The 24237-nt window shown below is 34.1% G+C and overlaps 1 protein-coding gene across 13 annotated transcripts in view; it reads left to right on the top strand.

Annotated features, from left to right (window-relative positions):
• Window positions 1-24237, top strand: part of Zmynd8 (Zinc finger MYND-type containing 8) — a 289971-nt gene that overhangs the window by 87375 nt on the left and 178359 nt on the right. For all 13 annotated transcript variants that reach the window (XM_081769796.1, XM_081769789.1, XM_081769790.1 and 10 more), the window contains one exon: window positions 9203-9378. In XM_081769796.1, coding sequence (XP_081625922.1) covers window positions 9203-9378 — 176 coding nt within the window. The remainder of the gene's footprint in view (window positions 1-9202; window positions 9379-24237) is intronic.

The following is a 24237-nucleotide window of genomic DNA, read 5'->3' as shown; positions in this document are numbered from 1 at the left end:
GAAATTCGAATCAATCTATGAGCATATTTTGCATGTTTCATGCAAGGTTTTAAAATTGAAATAAAACCTCTTGATAAACTTGTTGTTAGGTAGAAAAAAGTATCGTAATTTCTGTATGAAAGAACTGAGGATTTTACAATTCTTTTGTTATACCAGCAATGTAAGACTCCTATAAATACTAACAATGTGAGAATCTCTCGTAGACGGTGCTACTTCTTTCCTTCTAAGCAAAAATCAGTTGTTATATAATGCAGGTATCACAATGCTTATGTAAGTTAATTATTTCCTTTAAAAGGTTCTAATGTATGCTCATTTTGTATCATACGATCTTGAAAAACGAGGTTCAGTTTTAATTGCTAATTGTGGTTAATTAACAGCGATTAACAGTGACAAAGTTGATTGATCATATGTGTGTTGTTTGATGTAAACCTATTAAATTAAAACTCAATGTATGCCAAACTTTCGAAATCTTATATTTCAGACTTCTGTTAGATGATTATATAGCGAAAATAAGAATTTAGCTCCAAAATTGTATTCCAGAACTAAAAGAAACTTTATGTAAAGGGCTAAAAAATTGTGTGAGAGAATATAGTGTGCTTCAGAGAGACAGAAAGAAATCTTCCCTAGAATTCGAATACTATATTAAAGTATTAGGGTCCATTGTATCCTTTAATATAGGTAAGTTTTGTCATAATGTCATGTAACTAAGCATATTGAAATAATTCTTCATTTAAACCATATTCATTTCGTAACAGTGACATTTTCTGACATTGAAATAAACGAAATAGCATTAACGTAGACCATGTATATAACGACCAACATGAATGGAGCTTGGTCGTTATATACAAGTGGATGGTCATTGTATCTCCATAAATTTTCTTTATACCGCAAATTGATTAAATGACAGTGTCATTCTGTTATAAATGAAGAAGAAAATTTCTTTCATAGACACAGCGAGAAATATAATCTTTTTTATAATTTTAACCTGTTTTCACACGTATTTGTTGGTCACGTAATAGTAAGAAAATTGGCATTAATGGTAGAAGGCTGAGTGGTGTGGATATTCGAAACAATATAACTTTTTTGTGGATATAGTTTGTTTCTTTGCGGATGGCTGATAAAATTGCAGGTACTTGTGGAAAGACTAGTATTGACGCCGTGAATTAGTGTATGTACCTTTAAAAGAGTAAATAACCAGCTAAGGAAAATAGTGTTTCGTTGGATTTTCTTTGTTTTCAAAAGCATATTATAAATATTAACTGGTAATGTGATCGTATGTGAGTTTGTTTGGAGCAACTCATTCTTGTTTCTGAAGAACATTGTATCTCCATCTCACTTTTACTTTCGAAACAAAGACATTCATGTCATAAGTACTGAGATCTTTTTTCTTTTAAATTAACTGACAGATACGGTATTACGAACTTGACATTCTTCTTGTCATAAATCTGCTTTCGAGAGGGACCTTAAGTATGAATGTTTTCTATTAAGTCCGTAATTTGCTTCTGCATGAATTTTATTCCATTTAGTTTCGAGCAGTTGACTTATGAAAAGGAAGAATTGTATTTAATGTTTAATTTTATTAATATCGTATCATATATGAAAATATGAAATCTTTAAGTTTTACGTCCCACGGTTATGCCGGTTAGGCTAAAGGAGACGGTGATGAGGAGAGATGAGTGAAATGGTGGAATGAAGAAAGTGGAAGGAAACGGGAGAACCCCGAGAAAACCCACGAGCACGGTGTTTGTCCACCAAAAGGTCCACGGCGCGAGCTGGGATCGAACCAGGGATCCCAAGCACCGGAGATGAACACTCTACCACTGAGCCACCACCCCCTCCCCCTGTATCATATCATATGTAAAATTTACAAAACAAAGGAGATACTTATAATTATTGCGTTAGAAATAACGTGTGTTTGTTACCTTACTATCTGCGGATGCGAATATGATATTATATATCCGCGCAGACCTTTATTAATAGGTATAGATAGAGAAATCCTTGGTTGTGTCTGATAATGAAAGTATAAATCACGTGTAGAATTTAACATTTGTATGAACTAGTAACAGGGTAATAGCGTATTTGCAATTGAGGTATTATTTTCATTGAATGTCATATTGAAGCAGCGCAAGTAGATGTCCTTCAGTAATTCATGACATTTCATACCATAAAACTTACAATAGCTAACATACAATCTATTAATTCTGGTGTATCACATTCATTTAGGTTCATGTACAGGTACAAGTGTTATTTTCCTTGTACGAAACTGAGAAAAGTTACGTAGCTCTGTATCAGCCAACCGACGATTTGTAACCTATACTAAAGAGGTAGTTGGTTCAATAAGATTTAGTTGCTAGTAGAAAGATAAGTTTCCTTATCTTCAGGCATCCAAGAAAGCATTTTTCTGCGTACAGTTTCGACGTGGGGCTTAACATTATCATCATCAGTGCAAAGAGCGAAAACATAAGCTGCTGCTCAATAACCTACGGTTTGAAGAATTCTGTTGTTACATAAGAACTAAAACCTATTTGAAACAAATAAAATAAATGCTTTGAGATAAGCAAACTGATCTTTTAACTACTAAATATGTATAGTGTCGTTTCTGTGTGTAATTTATTACCAGGAAGGTAGCAGCATGAATGCGCTTTGAGTAGTAATGAAATGTTTCTAATCTTCTTAAAACTTTTCTCTGTTTTATTTGATGTAAAAGTGGCAGCTAGTTTTGTGTCTTACGTTTTCATGGTTGAATAGGATCGGACTGAAGAGCGAGTACAACATTTTTTAAATATTTGAAGTAATAATTGCAATTCTAGTTATCAAAATACGTTATTTGTAAATGTCTGTGTAATCTACCTTTAAGAAAGTAAATAATTAAAGGAAGTTTGTAGAGTCTATTCTCTTGAACAAGGCAGAACAAGTAGCTGGGTGCTATAATAGTATTAGTAGGAGGGAATACATTTGGAAAGCCCATGATACAAGATAGAATTGTAGTATATGCTGTTATCAAAAGCATTCATGTCTTAATCTGACGACTTCTATTTCCACACATGTTCTATTTCTTCGGATGCATTTAGACATCCAATAAATACTAAAGTTAACAGATAAAGTACAGAATACACAAATGGTCGAATACTGTCGAACATAGAATTATGGTACGAATACTTGATTGAAAGCAGCAATGTGTTCTAAACAGTTGCGTGAATTCTATGTAGTATTAAAGAAACAAAATACCCTTCTAGGGTTTCGTTTTGAAAATTACTCAAGACAGTATGTAAAGTATGTTATTACATAACTTTTTCTTAAAGGCGCGAAAGAACAAAATAACATAACATTTGTTACTGTATAAATTATTTTTAGAATATTGTGTACGTGTCCAATTTGATGGATGATTAACAATGTGTAAACCTTATAACAATTTAAAAAGGAAAGCCTATTTGTTATGTGTAGTTTGAAGGTAATCTAAATAAACCACACTGGAAATCTTACTGCTCTATTGTAGTTTGCTTACTAGGAGTAACTACGAGTTTGCTGTATGACATTTAATTAGCGATTGGACAGTATTTACATGACTGTGTGAAATAACAACCTAAAGGATAGATTCAAACACTTTTCTACCCCAGTCTCTGAATGAGTACAGTCCAATAAGTAATATGTAACTAAGCGTGAACTAATGTTCAGTTCTCCAAATATGAATTCGTGTTATTAAGAATGAAATGAATCTTCTTTCAACTCGATCAAATTCAGTTTCGAATTGATTAATAGTCAAATTGCGCCCTCCTGTAATTAAAGGACTAATAACAATATATAATCAATTATACCTAACATCAAGATGGAATAATACACCTTATTCAACTGTAATAAAAGTCAATTAGCAGCTGTTAGTAATTGAAGTTGAAAATAAATTACATACTGTGTTCTCTGTACATATAGTGACTCATAGAAAAGGCATTGATACAATAGTTCATGTTTGTCTCTAAAAACAATCCAATAATTACTTAATGATATTTTATATTAATAATTGTATTTATTTTAGGAATATGTTTTATTAGATACGTTCGTAAGAAAAGGTTTGAGAGGTCAAAGAATATGTGATAGTGTTTGTGTTGTTCCTACTGATAATTATATGCGCGAAGCAGGGGTGTACCCAGGGCAGGATATTGGAGGTGTCAGATCTTTCCTCCTCCGCGAATTTACATTAGATTAAATGTCACCTAAACTCCCGAAAAGGACTTGTTTCATTTTTAAGGCTGTGCCCGTTTTATTATTATTATTATTATTATTATTATTATTATTATTATTATTATTATTATTATTAAGAATGTGTTAATCTTGGTATACATCTTCGAATGGGGGCAGAGTTCAGTTGTTTTTAAACCCGACTACATAAAGTTAATATAAATTTACTGAATTTATTAGTATGATGGTGAAAGAGAGAATAGTTAACGTAGGGGGAGGGGGAGAGAGAAAAAGGTATGTTATTTAATTAACAAATTTGAGATTTTTTTAGAGAAATATCCGAACATTGTAAAAGGAAATATTTCCTACTGGAGATATTCAAATATTATAGTTCGCTTTTCCAGTGCGATATTTAAACTTTTAAGTATCACGGTTCATCATATTTAATTTTGATAGAAACGCATATTGTTAGCTTTTTCATGAGCAGTAATTCAGTGAGTGTCCAAGATATGGACTCTAGTAGACAATTCAAATCATTATCCCTAGATAATTAGTCTTAGGGCGTACCTTAGTGTTGTTAATAGAGAAATTGTTGAGACTGTTTTGAATTAATATAATAAGATTTGACTGAATGAAAATCAGATTCGGATCATGAAAGACGAGTTTTGAACTCTAAACACATTTGTTATATTGTGGTATACGAGTTTGTATATTGACATCATTATGATCGAAAGGTAGACATGGTGAAATTGAAGAACTTACTCATTTACAATGCCCAACAACGAAGTAATGGTCATTTTCAGCAGTATATCGACATATTGGGTATGGTTACAATATATCAATTTGTAAGAAATCATATAAGAAAAAAATTAACAGGGGAATTTAAATTAACCTTCGTAACGGGTCAGCCATGTGTTCCAAGTTTTTGCAGAGTGTATGAATAACTTACCATGAAACTAATGATTTCGTTATCACTTCTTATTGTGTCCGTTAATTTATAGAACATAATCGAACGAAAGATTTCATTTAACTTATAAAAATAAGAATTCCGAAAAAGGTTAATCTGCTTTTTGACTTGGTCTTGAGATAAGTACGTAATACTCCGAAATATATCGACTAAAAGTGTTTGACTAGTGATAGCAGAGCAGGTATTAATACCTAGTATTTCCATGGTTTAGTATATTTATATTGGGAATAGAGGTGGAACTTGGCAGGAGGTTTGTTCAACTGCACAGATTGACCAAAGGAGTTGATATACAGAAGATTATATTGGAGGGAGGATGTACGGTTCTAGTAAGATAAAGGAATTGTGGAAACTTTGATATAAATATATCTTTGTAGAAGCTTTTGTACACAGTTAGTCTGAGTACTAATGATAACCCTTAGATAATCTGTATGGTGTTTTGTAATCTTGTGTAAATATTTGGAGATAGATGAGTAAACAAATATATTTCTGTTTATATTTCTGATTTTTTCGCCCTTTATAGTAATAGTCTACAAGGAAATTGCTCGTTCTGGATACATCTAAATTATCATTCCAGCAGTTTTAAGTTAATCCAGTACAGTTTCCTTTATTCTTATCAATTTGTATGTAATATTAGTAAGATTTAATGTAATTTTATCACTGGTTACTTACAAGGCCAAGTGTAATGTAATGTGAACTATCGTAAATTAATTTTCGTTAGTTAAGCACAGGAGAGCAAATTACAAAAGGAAAAGAAAGTGAGCTTATCTTACCTCCGCTGTCAATCATATCTATGTTTAAGTGCATGTCAATCAATATGACAGTATAGTTTTTGCTTTTACGTTTATTAGTTTGATTGCAGATATGTGTGTGTTTCATTCCCAAATGTGTGTTAACTTTTGTGTATTTTGTAGACTTTTTGACTTATCATTAAAACAGGGTGCCTATCGGTCACGTAAGTTACGAAAAAGTCACGAAATTTAGCTTTTGGTCACGATTTTCTTACCTGTACAAATATAAGTAGAAATTGTAAAATTTTGTTTTATAAAACGTCAAAATTCACCATCAAAAATGTCTATGGTCAGCTTTAGACGCTACCAAATCGCAAGCAAAGCACGCTTCTATCGTATGCATGGAAACTTCAGTGAGGAACGCGAAAAACAAAACAAAATCAAGATGGAAGCAGAATACCCTAAAGAGTTGAAGAAGGAAAGGAGAGTGTTACAACAGACCGAAGAGGGAGTTGAAACACTTCAGAAGGTGATCGAAAAAGTTCAAAAAGGAGTAAAACAATATCACCCAATTTAAAAGAGAGAGAATCCATCAGTACGACTGTTTACAATCAGTGTGACTCTTTCAAAGGGTTGCTAAGGAATTGCCAATTTATGTGTATTTAGATATGTAATTTTAAGATTAGTGGGTTTGTGAGTGTTTGCTGTTGGTTAGTTACCCAACAAAACAGACTATACACAGTAAATACGACAGTTTTTATTGCTCCAGGGAACAGCCTTTGAAAGCGCTTATAAAATAAAGGCTAAAGAATATAGGCACTGTAATTATATTTTTTTTTAAATTTTACGAAGTTTTATGTTATAGTAAAGAAAAAGTTACAAAATTTAATTTTGGAATTTTAGTAGACCAAGTACAACAGAGTACTCCGAAATATTTCGACCAAAACGATTTGAGACTGGAAAGCAGTGGGAGGAAAAGTAATCTCATTTTCATTGTTTACCGCAAATAACTTATATTTCGCAAAATATTTATTGAGAGCTAAAACATGCAAACAATTTCTTTGCGTTGTGTAAGATCAAATATAAATAGTATTACAGTGAAACCTCTACTAACGGACACCTTTATAAAGCGGACACCTCCCTTAACGGGCATATTTCGTAATCCCCAAACGCTGTAATAGGAAAAAACATATTGGCAAACCTCTCTAAAGCGAACACACTCTAGTACGGACACGGACAGTCTTTTCTGTCTTTTATAGGTATTATTTACGTCCGTATTACGGACACTTTTTCTAAAAAATAAGTTGAAAAGTATAGTAAAAATACATTTTTAGCAATTCATGCATGTGTCACCAAGGAAGCATTGTGTAAACATTTTGCCTCCGCAGCAACCCAGATGAAGCGTCTCTGTTTAACAACACTGTCCTTTGCTTGCATCCCGCTCCCACCCAGGCTATTTTAGACACAAAAGTGATCGACAGTTGCCCGCCGTTAGGGATGACACGTTATGCTACTGTCCCGTTGGAATCTAACCAACCAGAAGACAAGTTTAGTATTTTTTGCGCTCAGGTATATATATTGTCTCAAAAAGGACACTTCAGGACTGCAATTACCCCACAAATTAAAGCGCCATACTGAAAACGAAGGAAGTACTGATAAGTGTAAAGTGCAGAAAACTAACATGTTATTTCCATGTTTGCCTCGAAGAGAGTATTGGATGACAAAGGATAATGCATGTTATATTCGTAAATACGTGATTCATGCAAAAATATTTTTTTTTTCTAATTGTATATTACCTTGCTCACTAATTTACATAAAATACTGAAACCTCTTGAAGGCGGACACCTCTCTATAGCGGACAATTTTTGATTCCCCACGGCTGTCCGCTTTAGAGAGGTTTCACTGTATAAGTAAGAAGAGTAGAGTTGTGCAGTTTTCGCAAGTGCAGCTAAATGAGTTGACTTTAGACACATCGTAACGGCGATAAAATGTCAAAAGAAAGAAATTATAGCATTGAACGGAATTCATATCCATATTTGCTGTGAATAGGATATAGTTAAAAATATTATTTGATATATGTTACTTAAAATGTGACTTCATATCATCAAAAGAAGTAAATTTAAGAGATAACTAGTGCAAAAGTTGATTTGCTGTATGCAGTTTCTCTTATTTTTTAACTGTGGTATACCATATCTGAAAAATGGATGCAAAAATTCTGGATGTGATTCCTGACGATAAGCGGCTTGAAAAAATTCAAATAAAAATTATCCAAAAAAAATTCTTCGCAAAAGGTTATAATAGTAATGCTTCAATAGCACTAACTTTGATAGGAAATTTTGTACGTAGGATCAAGTTACCATTTAAAAAATACAATAAAACAAATTACTTCTGTCTAGTCTAATATGTCGCTTACATGACACTTTTGTATGAATACAGTTAGGATTTTCTTTATGTAGCATTTAAGTGTAACTAATACAATCTCGTTTCGAACTTTTCTGTATTGTCGCTTATACCTTAGTTTCATGAATTCTAGAAACTAACATCGTGGTTGACTTATTTTCCTAAATTTATTTAATACTTTGTAAAATGAAAAAGCAAGGGAGATTGGTAAGTACCTTCTTTATATATATATATATATATATATATATATATATATATATATATATATATATGTTGACTTCTTTATATGTAATGCAACCAGTTCAGTATGTAAATGATATTAAACCATAGCCAGTAACAGAATGAAATTCATTTATATGTCCCTTTAACTTTTTATTTTTAATTACATTATTTCCCTTTAAACTTGAGTTCTCGAGCAAAGCTGTAAATTATTGTCTATGTTGGAAGTATATTTATATTTACATATAAAATATGTATGTCTGTCTACAGAAATTCACATTGAAAAGAGCCACCAAATTTGATACACCTTTAAATATTTACAAGATTTAATAGTGCACAAAGCTTTTTTTTTTTCTTTCTTCGATTTTCTGCTCGGGGCTGGAGTGTGTCTAAAGTATTGGACATTTCTTGTTTGGTGATTTCTAAACACTTTGCCCCATATGCAATCCACATCACTTCATTGTTTTGCGAGTTTACATAAGAACAGAGATAAGAGAGATTCTGAGTTAATACCCGGCAACGACAGGTGCTTACAGCTAATAAGTAAATATAAAGAGCAACAAGGTAAGACTGTTTGATACATCTTGTATTTTCAGTATAGTCGACACAAATAAATAGATAAATACAATTTAATTATTTCAAATTACAGCACTGGATATTGTTTGTACTTTTTGTTGTGGATGTTTCAAGATAGTTACGTAATAACTTGTTTCAGGATTCTCATATTGATGCCTATTGTTGGATATGCCACAAGGATGAAGTAGCTGTGAGTTGTGAAACGTGTCCGCGTGTCTTCCATCTTCGGTGTGTACAGCTCGAAACTGCCCCAACTGAAGAATGGGTGTGTCCAGAGTGTGTGTCAATTCTCCATGCGGAAAATTTAGATACAAGGTAAGTGCCAGTTTAATTATTTTGTATCTAGTTTTAATTCTGAACACGCCGTGTATATAACCATAAGACTTGCAAAATTTTAATCCAAAGTTAATTTTGTACCGTATGTTAATAGGTTGAGTAATTTCGTCATTTTAAACTGTACATTATATATGACAAAATTACCTTCCATGACACATTATCTATTGTGCTTATTGTGGAAATGTCAGAAGGAAGATGTTATGAATACTGGACACTGAGTAACATGGAGAGTGTACATCAAGTACAATGAGGTCTGAGCGGAGAACATTTAACAGGTTTCGAATGTTAGCCAACATTAACACAATTATCAAGAAAAATAAAGTATAAGAATAGATAGCATCGTATGTTTGTATCGTAGGTTAGCATCATGTTTCTATCTGAGCCTAGCGTTGTATTACAAACTGAAGCAGGTAACATAGTATTTTATATTTATACTGGCCGTTGGCTACCCACGTTTGTTTAACCTATGGCCTCGCACCTCGTGTTTCAGCTTTGCTTCCGTTCTTCGCATAGCAAGAACACGTTTATGGATTATCCTTTAGGAATAAATAAATAAATAAATAAATAAATAAATAAATAAACCTCTCTTCCCTTAGAATACGCATAACAATCAAACCCATGTTGGCCGAAGTGCTAACCGTGTTCAAAAATTCATTTCAAATCATTCGCGCGTTTTCCTGTGATGATGAGACTGATAACCTTGCAAGTAATTTTTTATATATTGTGAAAAAATATAAATTAGCCCCCCATTTTCTTGTTAAAAGCGGAATTTTCGGAAATGCTGTGGCATATGACCACTTGTTTTGAATTTGTTGCTCATATATCAAATTTCATGTTCCTAATCTTAAGGGATTTCGAGATATCCATCTTTTATATAACATTTTCCTTCCTTTCTGAGGAAAAGATCAAAAAGCACTTGAACACGTCTTTAATTATTTTAAATGAAAAGTCTAAACCTAAATTTCATATCTCTAACCTTAATTTATTTCGAGATATTGCCATTCTATTATAACAGTTGTAATTCCTCTCTTTTTTCCTTCTCTTGTAGGGGAAGTATCAAGAAACTGTAAAATATGTCCAATTATTCTAAATAGGAAGTCCATATAACAAATTCCATGTTTCAACTTTTCAAGAGATTCGGAAATATGAGCATTCAACTATAATAATAGTAATATTCCTTGGTCCACCACTCCGGTTTCCTCGTCGAATTTCCAAACATTCTTCCTTAGTGGAACCTTACTTCCCAGATTCTATGCATTGTCAAAATTTCAAGTTTCCAGCTGAATCGGTTTGGCCTGAGCGTTGATTAGTTACTTGCTTACTCACTCAGAACAACAGGTTTTTCTTCTTTTTTCTTTCTTTCTTTATCTAAGAATAAACTATTTACCTCACAAGTGTTTTAATCTTCATCAAAAGGTAGATAGATGAGATATTCTTAAAAACAAATTGAATTTTTAGATTCTGAAGAAACATTAGGGTTTCCATTTCTTTAAGTATAACTAGAATTACCCGCTTCGCTGGGTTAAAATATGAAAAATGAGTAATATGTTCCGTTAGTCAGTCACTTTTGACTATTACTGAAGTATTCTCTGATATGTCATTTTCGATCATTTTTACACCTCTCTCTCTCCCTCTTCCCCAAGTTGCCGGGCTGAATTTGAATTTAAACGGCATCAGAAGTGCCGCTTCACCTCAACGACTCCGAAAACTATAAATTCGGCACTAATATCGGTCTTTCTCGATCATTTTTTTTTAATACCTCCTCCTTCCCTAAGTTGCACCGTCAAAAGATCCCAGGCCCGAACCTTATTAATCTATGTTGAAATTTCGTCGAGATCAGTTGGGTGGTTCAGCAGTTATTAAGTCATAGACATAGTTACTTTCATGTTATTTTTTCATATCATCATATATCACTTTTTTTTTTTTTTAAATTCAAAATTCCCTTTCATTCATCAGTTTCTTTAGCATCTATGGTAGGTCGTGGGATATTAAATTTGATTTCATTCAATTTCTTCGCAGCACAATTATTCCATTTGTAATTTTTTCATCTTGTGCTGTCTGTGTGTCTTACTTTCTACAAATTTCAGAAGTTAAAAATCAGTGACCCATTGGCTGGGGTGGCACCTAACCGTGCATACTTCTTGCGCTCCAGAAAAAGTAATAGAAATGATAATTGGATCTTGAAAGGGCTCGAAATTAATTAAGCAAAATATGGTAAATTGAAAGATTAATTCTATATATTCAAAACCTCAGTGATTATTCATGTATGCATTTTTTGTTGTTTGATTCTTATTATGGAGATTTTTGAAATAACATATCATTGTCCGGTCATGTTTAACTAATGTATTAAACACGAGTGGGCATACAATTGATTCGCGCGCGCGTTTGGGGTGAAATGCACTTGATATAGCGATGTGAAAGATGGAAAAATGTATAGAATTATAATGTAGCACAAAAAGCGTTTGGCTCATTTTGTTAAAACAGTAGCTAAACTGTATTATTGCGTAGCATTTAACACGATGAAATTATTTCGAGAGTCAGTTCTATCTTCTTCATTGGTCAAAGGTCGAAAAGATGAACGAAAACGTCGAAGAACTCACCTTATTTGTCCTTTTCGAAAATTGAAATATATCATGCAATGATGTCCATTAGCTGTAATTAGCTGGTTCGTCCGAACCAGTTAAAATTTCGTAGATTCTCGGAACAAGTTAAAATTCTCTGTCACCTGTAGGTCCAGTATTTACGAAAGCAATAATAATTGACTAGTATATCTTGTTTCTTTCCAGCTGAAGAGACAATTAAGGCATGCTGCAGTGGAAACATGACACTGTGCTTGTCATCAGTGGGCTCTGCCGATATCACTGTTACTAGTTTCATAATAATATAATCATATAATTAGTGTTAATACTTAGTCACCTTACTATGCTGATCATAGAACCGGTTGTTAAATGATCCTAGCGACGCCACTGAGTATCATGAGTTCCTATTTTAAACGCCGGCAGTCCAGGAATAATTACTTGTTCGTAAATCTCACACTGACATGCAATTAATAAACACAAACAAGCCAAAATGTACAACTTTAGAGAATTGAAAACTACGCTCACACATTCTAACGATCATTCTACTTACAGATTTGTGCAATTCCTGAATACTACACTCCGGAGTACTTTCGACTCTCACCTGGAGTCTTAGTCACGGAGTATCAAAACAGGAAGAAGAAAAATAAGAACAATAAGTAAAAAGATAATAAAGAAACGGACTTATCAAGGAAAGAGCGGCGTAGGAATACACTCTGTCAAAAACAACGATCAGACGTCAAGTGGTGGTGCAAGTTGCGATATGGTGGAGTTAAGTTGCACGTTCTTTTGTTCTCACAGATCCCAATGAGAAATCGGGGATCTATGAAAAAATGCAATTGCCAGTGGAGTTGCATAAGGAAAAAAAAGTAAATAAATAAAAGTATAAGAAAATAAAAAATAAAAATATCAAGGTGCCCGGTATTAGGTCTATCAGAAAATTTAACCCCTTCCACTAAGATTTATTTTTTTGAATTCTGATAATTGAAGTGTAAGTTATAAAAGTGTATTATAGATGGTTTATCATTATATAATTTTCAAAACATCAATATAATAACCCTACGTGATACTACAATAGTTTAAATTTTATGACGAGTGTAGCTAGTCATTGCACTATTTGGCACCGGGAGGCCATGACGAGAAAAACTCGTCATTTCAGTGCAAGGGATTTAAGAAAAAAAAAATTCAACTTGAGGTAAAAAAAAAAATTCAAAAATTTTATTAGGGGTCGAAAATAAAGTACCATTCGTATTTGAAAATATGTCCATTAAATTTAGAGAAGACGTGATTAAGTGATAAATAGAAGGTAGTAATTACAATAATAGAAGGCAGACGTTGGCAACTTTCAACTAAAGAACAAGAGAGCGTGAAAATGAACTCCATCATATCGCAAATCGTACCACCTTCTTTGACGTCTGATGATTACTTTTGAAAAGTGTGCTCCTGCACCGCTCTTTCCTTGATACGTCCGTTCCTTTATTATTTTGTTCCCTGATGTCTTACTTTTCTTCCTCCGTGAGGAAGACTCCAAGGGACCATCGAAAGCACAAATAGTATTCAGGAATTGCACAAATCTATGTCTAATTTTATTCATTTTATTTATTTCGCATGAATCGTTTGAATTCGTGCGCATTCGTGCGGGTGAATCTTTTGAGATAAATTTTTAAACACGGTTAGCACTTCGGCTGACATGGGTTTTTATTTCATTTTGATTCAAATGCGTATTCTAAGGAAAAAGAAGTTTAAATTTTTCCATAGAGCAATGCCATAAACGTATTTTTGCTATGCGAAGAACGGAAGCAAAGGTGAAATACGAAATACAAAGTGCGAAGGTGAAGGTTGAGCAAACTTGGGGGAGTCTGGATACGAAGTCCTCAGCTAGCCACTGCTAGGATGTATATAAAACACTGTTACATTGCATTCACTTTCTAATACGATGCTACGCTATGGTACAAACGTAACGGTAAATCTACAATACAAACATATAACGCTAATCTATCCTTACACTTATTTTTCCTGTTACTTGTGTTATTTAATGTTGGCTTGGCTAACATTCGAAACCTGTTAAATGTTCTTCGCTCAGACCTCATTGTACTTCTTGTTGTAAACTCTTCATGTTACCCAGTGTTAAATATCCATAACAACTTGTTTTCGTTTCACGTAGCTAATTTTCTCTATTATTTTCCGTATCTCCACTAGTGAAGACTTCTTCAGCTCTCCAAACTAGTGACGAGCGCACTACGCTTGCGCCACTGTACAGACACATTCTTGTCTCAGAGAATACACTATCACCTTATATGAGTAGAAGGGTGGAAATAGTACTGAGGAAATACTGATAACACGTGTTGAGCATGTTCCGATATATGCACCGAAGAAAATTTCTAAGCTTTGGGGAAGAATATCCTCCCCGGACTAGCCCCTAAAATCACCACCAGTTCATACAGTTCCGAGATATAAAATAAGGAATGTAATATCGTAGTGTAACCTGAAATATTGGTAACTTCTTTCGAAATGTATGTGCTCCACCGGGAATCAACTGCATATTTCAACATACAATATTGTTTCGATTTTTTATATGTTTGTGTGATACATTTCGTCTTGAAAAGTCTATGATCATCGTTCATTTTTATCATTAGGTTCTTCCTGCTATCATATAATACATGCTTAGTCGGATAACTTACTCTTAATAAAGTTGAAGTGTGTGTTTACTGTTATTTAAATTTGCAAAACGAGACAACTGAAAAGAGAAACCAATATAACATGAATAGCATAACTCAAGTGGCGATCTCATACAAGGCCTTTATGTATTAAAACTAATTTGGCGCAGCCCTGTTTTAGAACCGAAGGAAGCCTAGACACCGATTGAACAAAAAATACATTTTCCCGTTTAAAACGAGATAGCTTCAACATCCTCAACACAATTAGAAGATAGGAAAAAGCTGTTTTTTTAAAGCACAGAAAGTCAGGATACTACTGAAAGAGTGTCTTTAACATTTGTTAAGATAACCCTAGGCTAGTGGCAACTTACGCTTACCGATTACTGTTCAGTGTACACCTTATAGTGACAAGACATTTCATTCGGAATACTGTTCCGAAAGGGCACATTGTAGGCCTTCGTCTGACCATTGTGATTGGTAAGAAACAAATTAATTCCGTGAATTTTTCGTTAATTGTCCATTGAATGCTGAAACTTTGCTGGACGTGAATTCCTAAAAATAGGACTCCCTCATCCACAGCTGAGAATTATACGTGTTGTTGTTGTTGAGCATGTTTCCTTCGTCCGGAAAAGGTACCTGGTAGCCAGAAAGCATTTCCACATGCGTCAGTGATCCATGCACCCCGTTTAATATATATTTATTCGTGTACGTGTCACAAACATTCACTACCTTGTAGAATTCTGAAACTTAATATCAGTGATTCTACATTGTAGGAAAGTATAATAATTTATGCTTTGTGTCGGACGTATAATTTATGTGAGTAACAATTGCTGCTAAAATCGTGGCAATAAATGTAGATATTTGAATAGACTTCTCACGTAACTACAGTTATATTTTTTAACGTATGAGCTGCAACACTACTTGTAATCGGGTAGGAAGGAGGAGCAGTCTGCTCACCAGGTTCATAAGATACTTTCTCAAATGTACACTCATGTCCAAAATGATTGTCGCATATCTATAACTGTCTTCTTGTAAGAATATAATTTGATAATGATCTTGCAGAGTACTTTTAATACTGATACTATGTGTATAATCGGGAAATGGGTATTTGTGGTAAATTTCATAGGAAAAGAATTATAAATACGAAAATTAGAATAGTTTTATTGTTATTTACTGCTCTTTTGACATGAAATTTGACACATACGTGTCTTTGCTGATTATGCACATACTAACATTATGAGAAATACTGGGCGAATTCGTTATCAAATTATATTCCTACAACAACATATTTATAGACATGCGACAAGAATTTAAGACATGGGTGTACATCCTCATATTTGTTTTTCCTCCTATCTTTTCTATTCTTCTTATCCTCATTGTTTCCATTTCATCTGGCTGATTTTCTCTTCCAGTTCTATATTCTTGACAGTTTTCCCTTAAATTTTGTAACTTTAATTTTTGTTCCAGATTTCATTTATAAGAGCACTTTTTCTTCTCTTACCGAAATACTGTCTTTCATATGTAGAACCACCTTAACTATTTCTTCTAAATAGATATTGCATAGAGAAAAATGTTGGGGACAGATGATACTTTAGTCGAACTGCCCTTCCATATACACATTTACACATTCTTCTGTATCGATTCTTTCCCATTGAATCATATGTTTCTCATTAATCTTTAATTCCTCTAGTTCAACTCAACCATCTTGAACATTCCTGTCAAGCTTTCCTGGTTTACTCTGTCGAAAGTCTTCTCTTTTCAATAAATCCATCACCGACTATCCAAGTAAATGAATAGCTACTCTGCTTCCCGTCTCCTGTTCAATATTTGATGTACAATTTTTGTTTCATGTGATAATTAAACTATTTGTGCTGTGTTCCTCGCACTGTTTTATGTTTTTTTTTTCTAACGTAATAATTGCTACCTTTAAAAGAATTTGAAGGCTTGAAAAGAAACTTTTGAAAAAAAATGAGAAAATTTAAACTTTTTAAAAAAGTAATTCAACTTTAGTGGAGAGAGAGAGAGAGAGAGAGAGAGAGAGAAAACCGGCAGTTTGATAGGCCAAGACGAAATAGTGCAAACCAGTGGATGCACTCTAGTTCCAACGAATTATTTGTAGACCTATTAAAGTAACTTTCGATGACGAAATTGTTTACTAAAAAGTATAATAGTGTTAGCAATAGCTGGTCTGAAAATGTAGTGAATTTCTGGAAGAAATTACTATGTAAAATTTATGAATAAACTAAAACTTCATTATAGTTGTATGTAATTATTGAGGTCGCTTAAATTCGAGAGAGAAAACATTTAAATCACTATTCACAAATTTCTTAATTCAAACATTTTGACGATATAACGATAAATAATTTTAAAAACAATGAATTCTATGATGTGGGTAAATTAACGTCATAGCCAAATAGCCATTTATAGCTTTAATTTTGTAAACCAAACTCTCTGAAGCTCAGGATAAAATGTTTCCCAGATAACAAGAGTACTTTTTTTCTTGCCCCTCAGGTTGCATACAAACATACATATTAAGGAACTTGATAATAGTGTTAGGCAATTAAAAAGGCATTTGGGTTATGTTGGTTGCATAACCTACATATGCTGGAAACAACTGCAATGCCAGTTTGAAAACCGACCAAGGCAGCCTATTCCGGACTGAACATAAGATTCAGAAGTATTGGATGTTGTAAACACAGTTTTTTTCTATTATACAGGGTGTCCCATATACAATGCAACCCGGAGTTTGGGATAGTAGAACTTTTGAACTTGAAGTGATACACAAATAATGGTTATACCAAAATGAAGCCTTGTTCATGCATATGTTTTTAAACTAGAAAGCAACGATTGAAGTACACTAAGAACCACACAGTGTTGCCACATGTAACCGAAGGTGTAAATCAATTTTTTTGCAAAACATGTAAATTGACTCATAACTCATACGTATGGATGTTCTGTCGTTCATTTTCAGTTTGTTTAGTTGGAGTAGCTTGAAAACTATGAAGCAGAAAAAAGAATTTTTCATTTCCACCGATAACTAATCGGATGAGTCCTCTGTAAGGGGGAACTAGGGAAATCGTAGTTTTCATAAATTAACACTCTGAATTGGCAACCCTGCCGATGTTTCAATGCATCAAAAGGTGTTAAGGATCTGTCTACATTATGCAATTCCTGAAAACAAAGAAAAACAAACTTTGAAATTATCATGATAAAACGTTTACTTACATGCACCCGGTAACACTGCTATTCATTTCTGTGGGGCTATTTAAAGCAAGAGATATACAAGAACAATTCTCGAACTATTCAATACCTGGAAACGAACATTCGCAGTGTCATTGAGAACATTAACACTTCTAATCTTCGTACAGTTGCTTCCAACCTGGTGAAACGTGTGAACCAGTGTTTGAATCAAAATAGGGGACACTCTCAGCATTCGCTGTAGAGCTGGTAACTCATTTCTGATAGTAGCAGTGTTGCCGGGTGCATGTAAGTAAACGTTTTAGCATGATAATTTCAAAGTTTGTTTTTCATTGTTTTCAGGTATTGCATAATGTAGACAGATCCTTAACACCTTTTGATGCACTGAAACATCAGCAAAGTTGTCAATTCAGAGTGTTAATTTATGAAAACTACGATTTCCCTAGTTCCCCCTTACAGAGGACTCATCCGATTAGTTATCGGTGGAAATGAAAATTTTTTTCTGCTTCATAGTTTCCAGGCTACTCCAACTAAACAAACAGCATTAACGACAGAACGTCCATACGTATGAGTTATGAGTCAATTTACATGTTTTGCAAAAAAAGAAAAAAAAAACTTCGCTTACATCTGGCAACACTGCGTGGTTCTCAGTGTACTTCAATCGTTGCTTCCTAGTTAAAAAATATATATATATATATATATATATATATATATATATATATATGCATGAACAAAGCTTCATTGTGATATAACTATTATTTGTGTATCGCTTCAGGTTCAAAAGTTCTACTATCCCAAACTCCGGGTTGCATTGTATATTGGACCCCTGTAGAATCGACCTCAGGGAAATAAAAGTGGTACATGAACAAGAAAGTCATGAAAAAGTAAAAATAAATAAATAACTAATAAAGCTAAAATTTCCATTTCTCCTGCTTTCTTATGGGGAAAAATACATTCGTCCCAAGAAAGTCTACTTTTTTGCATCTCTAGTTTAAACATATCCGAAAGAGTTTTTCTTTTTTCGTTCTCTCTCTCTCTCTCATCTCGTCGAACCTAAAAATTTTTATCGATTGAATATTATTTATTCATTTGGTGCATATTACACATTGTTTTCCCGGTTCGAAGGTCAGTAAATAAATCCTTTGCTGTCTTTATAAATTTGTTTCTTATCCTACTCAATAAGACTCACAGTATTTTCCTGTTTCTCGATATATTCCTTTAATGTGTATAACGTTTTATTATTATTATTATTATTATTATTATTATTATTATTATTATTATTATTATTATCATCTACCTACTATCTATCTGTCCCTTTTGATTGTCTACTGTAATATTTCTTCTTAATTTTTTCTATCATATTTCCATCGTTTTACATTCCTGTAATATGTTTATTTCCCTTTTTAATCGGTTTATCTTCGCAATTGACTGTTCAGCTTCCTGTACATCTTCCTTCCTTTCTCGGCACAGTCTCTCTTTTTTCTTTTTTTCTTTCTTTGTTTCAACTATTTTAAGCTGTATATTCTTTGGTACTTATATATAAACGAACTCTTTTAAAAGAGATTGAAGAATTAGGTCATATGATGCGTGTATGGGTGTATAGCGTGGGACGAAAGTAAATGATTTCAAAGATTAATCACGTATGTTATATGTCGCATGTCTATGGTTGCAGTTAAAAAGAACAGATCATCAGCTTCTAAACCTTACGGAATATTCTTGAAGAAACCTAAATGCGTCATAAATACAAAGTACAGATCTGTCATGGGTTGAATTAGTATATTTAAATTGTGTAAGCCCAAGCGACTAATAATGTGGTTATTTCTTATCGTTTTTCAGTATATTTCTGACTTTATAGGCTATTTTTGTTTAATTTTTATTAGTCTACATATAAATTGGGGTATTCTATTCTTCTTCTTCTTCACCTTTTTATCTGGAGTCTGCTTATCTAATCGCTGTTCTCCACCTGTTTCAATCTTGAATCATATCCACTATGAAACCACACACCATATCTTTACACAATCTCTTCATTTCTTTGGTCGGCATCGCACTCTTTTCCTATTTACCTCTATAGCATCCACTCGGTGAGTTACATACTGAGATATCCTAGAATTAAATAATTTTCATCAATTTGATTTCTTTTCATTGTCAGCAAGAATTTTCTCAAAGAGAGGCATTGATTACTGATAGTCGTACCTTTAAGGAAAAACTGAAGACAAACATCACTATTATATATTAGAACGTAAGCAATCAAGTAAGGAAACATTTGAGAACAAAATGATCCAATTTCCAAAAGATTACTTATTGCTGAGAAGTTTATCGTAACTTAAGACATCACAAATGTGGATGACACACTGGTGCGAATGAAATGTCCACTTTGATATGTGGTGAGAACTCACCTCAGCGACACAACACATAAATAGACTAAGGTCACGTGTCTAAAGACGTTAATATACACGTTCAGCAAACAGGCTGGGGCACCCAGTAAGGGAGCAGCATGTTGTTTAACAGGGCTGTATGAAAATGTAGTATTTCGTGTGATTTTTCTTTACGAATCCAAACAAGGGTTGTAAAAACTCAGTTAAAAACAACAGTGGGTTTTATTGGGCATAAGTGGGTTTTCTTAAATTTCAATATGTACATTTAAAGCCGTATTCCTATTAAAAATATTATTTAAGCAATTCATGTTCTATTGTACACATTAAACTATGGAATTTGCTTGTGGAGCCGTGGTGGCTTAGTGATAGGGTACTCACTTCTTGCGTGGAGTCTGGTTCGATCCCAGCTCCCGTCAAATGCTTGTTGTGCTAGACAATTACCATATTCATGGGTTTTCTCAGGGTTCTCCTGTTTCCTCCGACTTCCATCATGCTGCCATTATCATACATCTGATCATCGCCCTCTCTCTTAGTCTCTGATATTAATTGATATTCAAACAAAGCATAGTCAACAATAGTAATAGCTGTGGTTGAGATTATTTCGAACTGTGCTGAACAGATATGTGAATAGTTGTCGGGATTTTCTAGGTTCGAATTCTAGAAGGGTACCTTCAAGGTGATTCCCAGCCAAAATTCCTTGCTAATATATATATATATATATATATATATATATATATATATATATATATATAAGAATCAGAAGTAAAAATGTGTACTTCGTTCGGTTTTCCCATGTACAGTTTCAGAACCCCAAAGTCTCGGTTCCTTTCTCCCAGAACCACAAAACAACACTCAAATAATAGCAACAGACAACTCTCCCGCTGGCAAAACCCATCCGTCAGTGCGTTCAACGATGTTGCCTTATGTCTTTCCAAATAGCCAAGCAGGGTATATTGCATAGAAAGTGATCTGATGGTCAGTGGCTATTTTTGTGTCAATAACTGTAGTTTACTAATTGCTCACTGGAACAGTTCGGTAGTAGAAGCTTAAGATTCTTACATCGATGTCTCTAGTACATCGTATCTGAGACACAACATAATTCGAAAATATATGTGGAAATACTGCAATCTGAAAAAACCATGGATAAGTGATTATACCACCTTCTATCAGTAGACTTTAGATTCAGAACTTCGAGTAGCTGATGTCCCTATTGCTGTCCATAGGCTACATGACCAAAGAATGCCCGAACAATAATGTTGAACGATCATGGGTGGAGGCTTGCACGGTAGTTTAGTAGTTGAGCTCTCACCTCTTGTGGAAGGGCGTTCAGGTTGGACCCTCGATCACGCAGATTTATCATGAAAACCATCTTGTCCGTGGGTTTTCTCGAGTTTTCCTGGTTCCTCTAACACTCATATTGCACGCTCTATTTCATAATCATTTACTTTCATTAATCATCCATTATTATTATTCCTAAATAGGTAACTGCTGGACGTGAAGCTAGAAATTTCACTTCATTTCATTTTCAGAAGCAAGGAAGAAGTTCTGTGAAAAACACGCAAAATGTTAATCTTTTACGACAGTTATTAAATGTTCAAATGTCAAAGGCAGTGGTGGCTCGAGGTGAAACAGATAAAACTTTATAAATTTTATCCCTACAAGCAAAGGGAAGAAAGCTTCATGTAACTTCAGAAAGTTGTGTGCAAGAATTAGTACATTAGGTGGTCTTTTTCCGTATCTTTTAGTGATAAAATTTAAATTTTAGCCTACATGACTTCCTCCAAGAACCACCACTGGTCAAATAAAGATAAAATATAAATAGCTCTATGTCCAAAGTAGTATTATCTTTCATGTCTGCAGGTTAGAATTTGGGCAACCAAAGAAGTAAAAATGACCAAAGTGCATAGTCAATCAGGGACGACCATAAGAGGGGCAACCCGACATTGTCAGGGGGCAATGAAAAACTTTTTTTAAAAAAGTTTTCTTAATTCATTTGAGATATTTTTTTATCAAATTTGAATTTTTTTCGTATCATCGTTTTTAAGCTTTTCATTGACAATAACATTGGCTTTTTTTAAATACTGAAAGGGATGTCGGTGTTGGAAGTATTAAAAAAAAATTAGGAAAGCGATATTTAATCAATTTATAACTGATTAACAAGGAACCAAGAGTGTATACTTAATTACATTGTCTCTTATAGTTATTTCACAAATACTGCATTAGGAATGTTGTAGTAAAGAGGTGTTAATTTACTGTACCTAGGTAGCGTACAAACACAAGATAACTATTGAGTAAGAACCGTGGGTTTCAGTAAGAACAAAGCTGTTAAAAATAATACTGCACTACAAAGGTATGCAGAAATACTGCTGGAAATACACACAAATTTGTCAGAATTATTATTACGTTGATTGACAATAGATTTAAACATCTGGAAGGAATGGTCCGATGTCGACGTTGCACGCGTCAATACCATCAGCGAATATGTAAATGAATAGAGTTACGATGATTTGTGACCATCAGAACGTCCACTAGAGTGTATTAGTGCTGTTACCATGTGATTGTTGTTTTATTTCAGCACCACCTTCAGCTTGGACCTATTACATATTCTGTTGTGCTGTTATATTCTCTTCTGAGACAAGTTGCCCCACGACTGTTGTAACTGGCCTTCAATTGGCATTGGCATTGGCCTGGGTATTGGCATTGGGACGAATTTGACGTCCAAGCTGGTCCCACACATGTTCTAAGGGAACAGATCAGTGGATCTTGGTTTCCAATGCAGTACCACAACATCGTGGTGTGTGTGGATGAGCGTTGTCCTGTTGAAAGATGGTACCAGGATAATATCACGTTTGAGGTAACACATGTCATTACGTAACGGCAGGGTATCCGTGACGCACCGTACCTGAAGTCATACGTGATGCCTCCCCACACGATGATGCCAGGAGTAACACCGGCATATTCTCTCCCCTTTGTGCCGCCATACTTTAAACGATAATTATCTGAGGTGATGCCGAAAACGAGATTCATGGCTGAAAATGGGACACCACTGATCAGCAGTCAATGCTTCCTGGGTATGGCACCTCTCTAAACCCATCCGCATCTGTTATGGTCAGTAGTCTCGCTGCTGCTGGTCTCCGACCAATGGTGCGGGATGTCACGGGCCGGATGGCAGGCTGAGATGTGAAGGGATTACGATGTGCGTAGGACACAATACGTAGATCCTTTCCTAGTGTAGTCAAACTTTGGTGATCAAAACCTTGATGACGCGTGTGATTTCCCTCACGTTCAAATTTGGCCCAACATCAGGCCACTGTTACAATGGCTTACATGGCTGCATGGCACTATTCGACCAGCTGACCACATGCAGATCTAGAATGAGTGCTAGTTTGTCAATTGTTGGCAATGTTATTTCACACGAGAACGTAGCATTTTCCGTCTTATACCCTATCAGACGTGATTACACGGTCTTGCGGTGACAATGCTAATGCACTCTGGTGACCATTGTAGCCGTCACAGGTCATTGGAACTTCAATCATTTGATCCGGCAATGATATGCACGTAAAATTACGATAACACTGGATAATTTTCAGGTGCTTAATTTAATTTGTTAGTCAATGTATTTATTATTATTATTATTATTATTATTAATAATAATAATAATAATAATAATAATAATAATAATAATAATAATAATGGAGAATTGGTAATTTAATGGGGTCAGTAAAAAAAGTATGAGAATGAGCTGGAAGGAGGGAGGGGCGTGAAGTATGTAGGGTTTACGAAGGGCGCCCAGGTGAACAAGATTGGAAACCATTGATCTAAGTGGTAAATATTAACAAACAACAATTGATCAAATCCAGTTTGTCAGTGGTAGGTAGTTACACAACGAATTTGATGTTGATTCTTTGTAATTTTGTATCATTTTGAAAAGAAAGAAGTTGTGACAATTAATAGTAACATTTTTTGTTTAAAAAAAAATGAACATACGGGAATAATTGGTATGTTTCAGTGCTGATGGCAAGTAATTAACGG

This window comes from Thermobia domestica, chromosome 8 (genome assembly GCF_964235325.1).
Source record: "Thermobia domestica chromosome 8, izTheDome1.hap1.1, whole genome shotgun sequence".
NCBI lineage: Eukaryota > Metazoa > Arthropoda > Insecta > Zygentoma > Lepismatidae > Thermobia > Thermobia domestica.
Note: the sequence above shows the minus strand (reverse complement) of the source record. Positions and strands in the feature narration are given on the sequence as shown.